Here is a 10,523-nt window from a genome sequence, read left to right as displayed (position 1 = left end):
TTATAAATTACATTACCTTTTCGAATATATCGAATGTTGTATAAACTGAGCTAAATCATATTAACGTTTTAATAAACCACCTTTATTGATTGAATTTACGTTGATTTCATACATTCGCTGGGGATTCCCAAATAGGTATTAGCTAAACCATTGTCTACCGAGTGAAAATTTCACTTACAACGCGTATGTTGTATTAAAAGCATTATCTATACCCTGCTGGAAAATGAACAATGCATGCACGTGAGATTCGGTTCCCCGAGATGTCGTTCTTGTTCGTAACTCCCTGGTTATAATACCGTTATAACATGGAGGATAAATATATCTTCCATGGTTATCATTAATTCATAAAATTTGTTGTTAACATCACAATTTCAATTTTTGTAAGTCAACAAAATATAGTAGGCCTAGGCCTAAATACATCTCTTGATTTGGAGGACCTACAGAATTTACACTAGACTAGGGCGAGATGAAGATGCATCTGCATATTAGCCTAGGAAAATAATGTGAGTAAACAACTGTAGCCGTGCGCAGTCTTTATAACTGAAATATCTTTGTGATAGTTAAGACTATTCATTTGAAGACAAAATTTCAACATTTGAACATCTTTTATAACACTCTAAAAGTCGTAATTTTCTTTCTTGTTTTTTCATACGTAGGGAGGGGGACGCCATCAATTTAGGCAGATATATAAACTCAGTGATATATGTACCGTGTAGTTTTTATCTCCAATAATATCTTCTTAGGTATTGTGATTGCAACTGTCCCAGTCTACCTGTCAGAAATATCACCTGTTTGGTTTCGTGGAGGAATCACGTCTTTCCACCAACTAGGCGTTTCATTCGGTCTTTTACTGGGACAGGTAGGTATGCTATGCAATGTATATAATCAATCATCCTCGCAAGTTCGAATAAAGGAGGCATTGAAGCTTTGCGATTTAAATCGAATACAGATGCGAGTACAATTCACCTTATTATAATACATTCAGGTTTTAGGACTTTATGCATTCTATTCGGAGGAAAAGTGGCAGTTCGCACTCTTTATGCCGTTGATCATTAACTGGGTGGGAGGTTGCGTGCTGTATTTTTGTCCTGAAAGCCCAAGATGGATTTTACTGAACCAATCAAAACCAAGTAGAGCACAGGCAGGTAAGTATGGGCTTATACTAATTATTATGCCATCATGCCCCTTTGTTTCAAATAGATTTGATGACACAACAAATAGTTATACTTTTTTTGTGACGATGCAAATTGTTATACTAATGCGTATGGACTCTCCAATTGAATGATTGATTGATTGATTGATTGATTGATTGATTGATTGATTGATTGATTGATTGATTGATTGATTGATTGATTGATTGACCAACCGACCGACCGACTGATTGACTGAATGTCTGAATGGATGTTTGTTGGCTAGTGGTCCGAAATAATTGAAAAGCACATGACTGATTCACATATCTATTGCAGTTTCACATTGTACAATTCGTATAAAAATATGCTTGTTTGTTTTCACTTTAGATGAATCAACACTTTTACTGGAGGAGGATATTCACAAGGTTGCATCTAGGAAAGGTTGGATTTTTTTTTCAGAATGATTTACTATTCTTTTCACATACCTCTTACACTTCAGTCGGATATTGGAACCAAAGTGACATATTGAAGTGTCTGGCGCCCTCTATTTAAGATATAGCATATGCAAAGCTAGCGCTATGATGCAAAGATCTTTGTTGTATGTACATTATTTTAGTCATCATTTCTACATTTATCTGTTACGAAATATACACATAACCGCATGTGAGTGTCATTTAGGCTTATGCTCGCGTATTATTTGATATAGGCCTATCATTAATCACGTTATATGTTATGATATAATTAATTAAACAACATAAAGTACAGTAAATGGATACCTCACCAATCAAGATGGCGACGTAAGTTTCAAGTTTGAGCTTTACATACTGTAATCTGTATTTCTCTTATAAAGCCTGTTTCTATAAAATGGCTACACTGTTTGCTACATTGTTTTCACTGCAATCGTTACATTACGTAGCTCTCGCAGGCGCGAGTCAAATTCCCCGATTCTACCGACCATCAACGTCGCCGAAAGTTGTTAGCGGTGCGCGTACCGATTTTATAAAAACCATGCTTAACTTTAGTCTGTGATTTGAAGCTTTGGTGAAACTGCGTGGTACACTGAACGTAGAAGGTGAGATTGCTGAGATGTTAATGGAACGTTCTTTGATGGAAGGCAGCATCGGAGATAGAGTCGACGTCATCGATTTGATTACATTGAAGAATCCAGTCTGGAAGTGGCCACTTATCATTTCCATTGTATTAATATCGAATCAGCAGTTGGGAGGAATAAACGCTGTAAGTTTAATTGTATTTAAAAATGATAATAATAATAATAATAAATATGCTATAACTATTATTAAAATTACAGTTATAATTGTGATGCTAATGATGCTAATGATAATGCTAATGAAAGTAATAATAATAATAATGCTAATGATAATTATGATAATATTGATAATATCAATATTGATGTACATTGACATTCATATTCATATTGACATTGATATTCATAACCATAATCATTTTAATAATATTATTGTCAACCAGTGACGCTACGGGGGGGGGGGGGGGGGGGGGGGGGTGCTAAAAGAGGCTACAGCCCTTCCCCTCCCCCCACCCCTCCGGTCGGGGAAGCTAGGAGAGATTCGTCGGGGGATAAAATAAAAATAATTAAAAAGAAATATCTTTCAGGACAAGATTCCTCTATGAGCGTCTAGCGGCTTCTTATTTTTCAATGGGTACAAAGGGCGCTATTTTAGGTCAGTTAGGTGAAAATCCTAGCTCCGCCACTGTTGTCAACCCTTCACAACGAGGGTCGCAAGCAACTGCAGAAAATGTGGATTCAAATCATTTTATTTACATACCAAACTTAATTAGTGTTTTGTTTGATTTGAATTTATTCTGAGAAACACCTGAATACTACAAAATATGAAGACAAAACTTTAGGATGTAAATTAAATAGATATGAAAACAAGATATTCCTGGATAACCCAAACAAGCTGTGTGAACTTCTTTCCATTGGGGTCTATATAATCCTAATATAAATAATCTAAATTAATTATACAAATATTTCAATCAGTTAAATACGCAATAAAACAATTGAATTTACAATTACAGTATTTAAAATACCAATAAGTATATAAAATCTAACTAAAATAGTGAATGTAAAAAACTTATATTACCTATCTTAAAAAATAAAAACCTTTAAGTTTCATTTTAAAATTTACTATATTATATATATATATTTGTATATCATGAGGAAGGTTATTCCATTCCGTTATACAATAAAATGTATTACAAATCTGTCCATTTGATCTTGGAACAGAAAACGGATAGGTGGTTTCTAGCAATGCCGTAGCCAGCTACTGGGACAGTTGGGACAGTCCCATACATTTTTTCAAATGGGTCCACAAAGAATGGGTCCACATCATTAAAAATTGGTCCAAATTATGTAATTTTATGTATATAAAATTGGTCCACTTTTTGAAAAATGGGTCCAGATTTCTCATATTTAGTTTAAAATGGGTAAAATTTAAGAAAATGGGTCCAGATTTGTTTATGTTTTTGCGTAAAATGGGTCCACATTGTTTGAATTTACGCGTAAAGTGGGTCCGCCCTGATATTGTCCCGCAATGTTTGAAAATTCTGGCTACGGCATTATTTTCTAGTATTATATTGATGACGACTTGAGGGAACTCATACAAAATTATTCTTCATATAAGGCACTGATGTTCCATAATATATCTTATAAACACGATTTAGTTTCAGTTGACATATATCCTCTATACATAATTGGCCGATTTCGTTTAGTTAATATTTGCCAGTATGACGTGTCCTATTAGGTTTATTTAAAATAAATCTGGCAACTTTATACGCGTTTAGAGAATTGGTTTAACAATAGTTTAGAAGATTGCAGTAATATTTCATCTAGACTTGCGATATGTATGTTCTCACCTTCTATTATGTTAATTTATGTAAGTTTATTATCTATAGATTTTCTAATGATATGGTCTTGTATCACTTTAAACTATTTGTGGTTATATAAATTAAATTTACATTTGATTGATATGCGTAACTAGCTTAATTAATGCACGATAAAATCCGCCCCATGAGATTAACACAATAATAATTATTTATCATAATTATTCCAACTTTAACGTCGGTTGATATCATATCGTAATTACACCGAAAGCTTATTATCACCATTACAATTGTATTGCTTTCTGATCGTTTTTTGTTAACTGTTTTGTACAATTTTACATCTCTCTCGGGGGTTTACATAATTAAATGAACAAAATAAAATAAAATTCTGAATACATACTCTTTAGTAATTCTTATACCATTAGTGAACTCTAAACTTCTTCTTGGGCGGATGCAAGGAGGGGGGTGGGTGGGTGTGCAGAAGGTGCGATCGCACCCCCCCCCCCCCCTAAATTGTACTAAGAAAAAGAATTGTTATATTGTACTGTTGATGTGCAATTTCCGGGCACATAGAGGTCCATATTTAAACAATTTTCAAACCTTGGCCAGAACCATGGTGGGCTGAGTTAGTGTGGACTTTCACACTGCCAAATCCTGCATCCGATCCGCCACAGCCCTTCACAAAGATGGTTGCAAGAAACAGTAAAACGTGTGGTTCTTTTCTACAATGCTGTTAATTTATGCATGCTGTATGTATATATTTATAGATTATGTACTATACAACTGAGGTATTTACAGAAGCGAACCTAAATGAGGACACGGTCAGATTAGCAACCGTTGGGACCGGAGTTATTACGGTCGTCATGGCAGCTGTAACAGTAAGTATACTCATACATTAATGACATGTTTGCGATACGTTATGTTATAGGCACCTGAAAAAAACATCGATTTTTTTTTATGCCTTCCTACGTTGGGCACCTATTTTTTCACACTCGCAGATTCCTCGTCTTTACATGACGTACATAGTTCTGAAAAAAATTTCAATATACAATTATCCAATATACAAGGATACTCTGAAATACTGTCATTTTTTATCATAAACGTTTAGGTGTTGAACGTTGACAGACTTGGTCGTCGATTTTTCTTGATGTCTTCTTATTCCGTAATGGCTGTCGCTGCTCTTTTTCTTTCAATTTCCCTTACGTCATCGGTGAGTTTATAATGATTGTGCATGCATATTCAGGGAAAGAGGAAAACCGATGGGGAAGTAATTCCAAAGCTTACAGGGTATTTTCAATTGCATTCGTTTTTCAGTAAAATTAAACCAGCGTCATCTCTCATTTGTCATCTCTTTCCTTTCGATAATGACAACATAGGCCTGGTTATATTTTGCACATTCATTTAATTTTGGTCACGAAGATGTATTTTGCTTTAATTTATAGAAAACGGAAATTATCTATTTAATGATTACTTGACACTGCCAGACGTACAAAGTACAGTATGACCTCATACGGGCTATACACAACCAATACTAGAGAAAGTAGCGTAAAATAATCAAAATATACGGAGGCATTATAGAAGAAATAATATCGACTCATCTATTGTATCACTTGTACATGCGTCGACCATATAAATTAGATTTGTTTGATTATTGGTTATTGGTTTTATTTCACTTGAGCAAGACACTTACCTACATTGCTTTTCCCCACCCAGAAGTGTAAATGAGCACCTGGTGGGTATACTGCCCTCTCCTGTACTGATTGCTGCAGCAAAGCTTTAGGTTGTGGACCCAATGACATGGGAAGAAATGCTGAAAAGAAAGGCGCTATAAATAAACAAATAAATGATTGAAATAAAATTAAAATATTGCAATTTTATTCTGCACTTGCAGGGAGAAGCTTGGTCTTATATGTCTATAGTATTTGTCTACTTATTCATATTCGGATTTGCACCTGGGCCAGGTAATTACATGGAACACACTGTATAATAAATATAGGAAGAAGTGGGCAACGATATTTAGAATAATATATTGATAGAAAAATCAAAATGTTGAGCGATAATAAGTGCTATTTATATTATTATTAATTCAAAGTATACCCAAATTAATAATATTGTTCTTGGGAAAGTTTCAGTTTATAAGAATTTGGGTATATTTATTGACTCTTCTTTATTAAAGTTTTGTAAACACGTTGATTTATGGTGGCTATGAGTAAGAGTACTTGGTTTCATTTGGAGACATTGCAGGCACGTAAATGATAGTAAAGTTTTAGTTATATAGGCTATAAGTTTTGATGTTTTTCATTCAGTTTCTTCCATACAATCCATTAGATTAGAACATATTCAAAATAAATTGTATAAATTATTATTTCTTATTGAAAGACGCAATTTATTTGATTTAATTTTTTTATAAATATATAAATTAAATTTATGATGGAAATTTTATTTCATGTTTTCGACTTTCTGTTTCAACGTATAAGAAATTCATTGTTATTTTTTGTTCCACCTGGAAGAGTACTTATTAAAATGGGTTTATTTTTTCGTCTGTTTAAGTTATATAATGCCATTTTCCTTTCAAATCCATCTGTTGATATTTTTTGAGATAGTATTTTATTATTTACGTCATAAAATTATTGTTACATATATTTGCATTTAGTTTTTGTTTTATTATCTATTTATATCTATTATATATTTATTATATTATTATTATTATTATTATTATTATTATTATTATTATTATTATTATTATTATTATTATTATTATTTGGGGTTAACTGTAATGTGTTATTCTTTGGAGTTTATTTTTTTTTCCTATTATGTTTTAGATTATGATGTTAATATTAGGTACTGTGCTATGTCATATCCTGTTATGGGCGACTATGTTATGTCATATTCGTATGACATAACATAGTCATGTCGCCGTTGGATTTTGGTGAAATAAAATTAAAAAATAAAAATAAAACAAAACGAAAACATAATATGCAATTAAGCCTTACTGTACGCATACTGTACGCGTAATTGAAAGTAATTATGATGTTATATTTATAATTTAAATATATGTTGAATTGTTCTTAAAGGTGCAATGACTTTTGTAGTGATACCGGAGCTGTGGACACAAGGGCCTAGACCTACAGCTATGTCTTTCACAGGACATTTCAACTGGTGGACAAATTTCACTGTCGGACTTGCGTTTCCTTTTATGCTGGTAGTACTTTGATATGCATCTTAATTATTTGAATATCATCATCATCATCATCATCATCATCATCATCATCATCATCATTATCATCATCATTATCGTAACCGTTATCATTAGTAGTCATTATAAACAATAATATCATGCGACCTCACTTCACGCTTATATATTTCAGAATGCAATGGGTGGATATTCATTCCTCATCTTCACTATCATCCTAGTATTAACTGTCTTGTTTACTTATTGCATCGTACCTGAAACAAAGAACAAGACGTTTACCGAGATCGTATCTAGTTTCCGTCAAAACAGATTGACGTCATCGAGGAAGGACTTTATCGAAGACAACACTGAACAGTAATAACATAAATGTATTAGCCAAAAGTTATTTTTATATACATATTAAATATGTAAATGTTTTGTTTATGTATATAATACAGGGACGTAGCCAGGGGCGCCCCACCCCTCCTTTGTACACAGTGTTAGTATTTTAAAGCTTGTTTTTGCTAGCCAAAACAAATTATTTCCTGGAATCTCTCAAAATAAATTACTTTTAAAATATATAAATATGCATCAGCACACGTTATACGTATAATACTAGGCCTATAATTATAACACATAGGCCTAAGCTTGAATTGTTTACTCAAGTTAGAAATACAAATAGAGCATGGTTTGTTTTAACTCACTTTTCTGACCTACGTTATGTGATTTTGATAGTCAACCGGGACGACCTGTCACTTTTATGCGATTGCAAATTTTAAAAAAAACAACAACAAAAATTAATTAAAAACAGGGAGTTGGGTGATATTTAAATACTGTACAATTTCTAATTGACTCCTTCTACTATGTTTGTGACCCGTGCTCTAATAGAAACCCGCAATAAATATCTATTAACAAACGATATATAGCGATAATGCAAACAAATGCAATTTTCGGGACTATATATCGGCTTTACAGCCCAAGTGGTACATTTATCAAACTTACTTAACAAAAAAAAATCAGCTTAAATTCGTCTTAAATTCATAAATCCCAGGCCAGGTCTTTTTAGCTCCACACATGTGATGATGTATTCAGTTTAGTTTGTATTCTTTTGCAAGCTTTTATGTTTTGTAGTAATAATAATGATGATGACGATAATGATGGATATAATGATAATAGATACAGTAACAATATTAATAACTCTAAAAAGTGAAGAAAATTGTCATAAAAGCGAAAAATAAATGTGTAATATGTCCAATCATTATAATTATTATTGTAGTTAAAGCTTAGTAAGGTATAGGCCTACGTCCTATATATATATAGGCCCTATATATAAAACATCAAAGAAAGGTAAATACAGTGTTTCGAATAAAGGGCATAATATCGTGTAAAATAGCTCTCAACGAATGTAGTCCTGTAAATCAATGAATAAAGAAGTTGTGTAATAAAATATAGTATATATATATATAATACAAATAAAAGAATAAACAGCTCAACAAAAAATAAATAAGGAAATCTCAAAATTCAACAGACGAAGGATTAATTCCAGCCTACGCAGCTAGTTCGTTCTTAAACAATTGCACTAATGTAGGAATTGGTGACTTTGAAAAAACGTTCTGTTTTAGACTAAATTCAAGTTCGTTTATAGAACTGTTTCTGAGAACTCCAGATGTCTTACGAACAGGAGGAAGCATTTCTCAATATTTGTCTGATGTCATAAATTTTTTACCGAAAGTAAGTAGAATACTTTCATGTCTAACCTTAAAAGACTGAAGATTAAGGTAGCACAGAGCAAGATCATAAGTGATATAATTGGGGCCCATGATGATTCTAAAGGCCCTCTTTTGTATTCGTTCAATTTGATGACTATGATGTTGAGTGATGGCTCCACGCCAAACCGGACATGCATCCCATCTACATATTCTCATCCACTGTCAGCTTCCTACAGAGATGTCATTGACAAGGATGAGAAATAATATGGGTCCCAGTTTGGTTCCCTTTGGGACGCCACATATAATTTCTTTATAAGGAGATGTGCATTGTTTAAACCTAGTATTTATTTTACGATTAGTAAGGAAGCTGCAGATGATAGGGATAGAGATGACCTCACTCCTATATTAATTAACTTATCGACGACCACACTATGATTAACTCGATCAAAACTTTTGAAATATCGATGGCACATAGATTTGCAAAAGTACCAGATGCTTTAAGCCCACTAACAACTGTGTTGATTAAATCAATAAGATAGTGACGTTGAAGAGCCTTTTTTGTCAACCATATTATTTCACATCTAAAGTCCATTAATGTGATCCAAGACACAATAAAAGATTTAAAAATTCTGGCAAATATTAGTGTTAAAGATATGGATCGTTGAAATCCCCTAATAATGAGAATGGGTGTAGAGAGATCATTGGAACGGATTGCATCAATAGTATGTATTAAATGGTAACAAGTCTTCGCCACCACCAGTGGCTGATGGTGGATAATAAATGGCACCAATGAAGTAGTACTAGGAGGTCTTGCCTGAATCGGGGAGAATGAGTTTCCTCCAACAACATTCATAGTCACATGCTTCATGTTCGGCAAAATTATGTACGCTAAATTTATTATTTATGAATAAAGCGACTCCTCCTCCGGTACGTTCGTACCTATTCTTTGCAATGCAATTGAACTTGGGAATGTTAACTAAAGCTTCGGTTCGATTATTCAGCTATGATTCTGTAATAACAGCTACATCGCTACCAAATTTCGTTATCGTTGCTTCAAACTTATCAATCTTATTGTTCAATGATCTTGCGTTTGATAAGAATAACTGAGGGCTCGGGTGAATAACTTATGACTTCGGCTCCAATTGTACAGTGGCGTAGAAAAATATTTTTCATTGGGGGGGGGATGATTGACGTGTTAGCCAGTGTCGTAACAGACGCGGGGGGGGGGTGGGGGTGGGGCAGGGGGAAAACTGCCCCTCCCCTGACGGTTTTTACCGGGCCGACCAAGCCGTCGTACCGGGCCGGGTAATAAGAGAAAAGGAAGAGGGGAGAGGGAGGGAAAGAGAAAGAAGAGGAAAAGAAAAGGAAAGAAAAAGAGAAGAGAAAAATAAAGACAAGAATAAAAAGGAAGATATCATAATGACCAGACTCACAACACCCATGCAACCCCTTCTCCACTTCAAAAACTGTCATAACTCCTTTGATCTATGCTGCCCGATGGCGTAACCACTGGGGGACAAGGAGAAAATATCTATCTTTGAAAAATCTTTCCCCCCCCCCTTTATAAATGCCCTTTCATCCCCTGAAAGTGCCTAAAAACCTCAAATTTCGCGCGCATTTCTTGTTAACATGGCCCAATTTCCTCTAAAA

The 10,523-nt window shown here is 33.8% G+C and overlaps 1 protein-coding gene across 1 annotated transcript in view; it reads left to right on the top strand.

Moving 5' to 3' along the window:
* LOC117101892 (solute carrier family 2, facilitated glucose transporter member 1-like) overlaps positions 1-7,687 on the top strand; it is a 10,490-nt gene extending 2,803 nt beyond the window's left edge. The window contains exons 4-13 of the mRNA XM_033242009.1: positions 201-271; positions 717-859; positions 986-1,145; positions 1,518-1,571; positions 2,167-2,366; positions 4,760-4,870; positions 5,101-5,202; positions 5,884-5,953; positions 7,067-7,194; positions 7,361-7,687. Coding sequence (XP_033097900.1) covers positions 201-271; positions 717-859; positions 986-1,145; positions 1,518-1,571; positions 2,167-2,366; positions 4,760-4,870; positions 5,101-5,202; positions 5,884-5,953; positions 7,067-7,194; positions 7,361-7,543 — 1,222 coding nt within the window. The 3' untranslated portion in view covers positions 7,544-7,687. The remainder of the gene's footprint in view (positions 1-200; positions 272-716; positions 860-985; positions 1,146-1,517; positions 1,572-2,166; positions 2,367-4,759; positions 4,871-5,100; positions 5,203-5,883; positions 5,954-7,066; positions 7,195-7,360) is intronic.
* Positions 7,688-10,523: the final 2,836 nt, after the last annotated feature.

This window comes from Anneissia japonica, unplaced genomic scaffold, assembly GCF_011630105.1.
Source record: "Anneissia japonica isolate Jap-2015-1 unplaced genomic scaffold, ASM1163010v1 scaffold4988_len2956909_cov206, whole genome shotgun sequence".
Classification (NCBI taxonomy): Eukaryota; Metazoa; Echinodermata; class Crinoidea; order Comatulida; family Comatulidae; genus Anneissia; species Anneissia japonica.
Note: the sequence above shows the minus strand (reverse complement) of the source record. Positions and strands in the feature narration are given on the sequence as shown.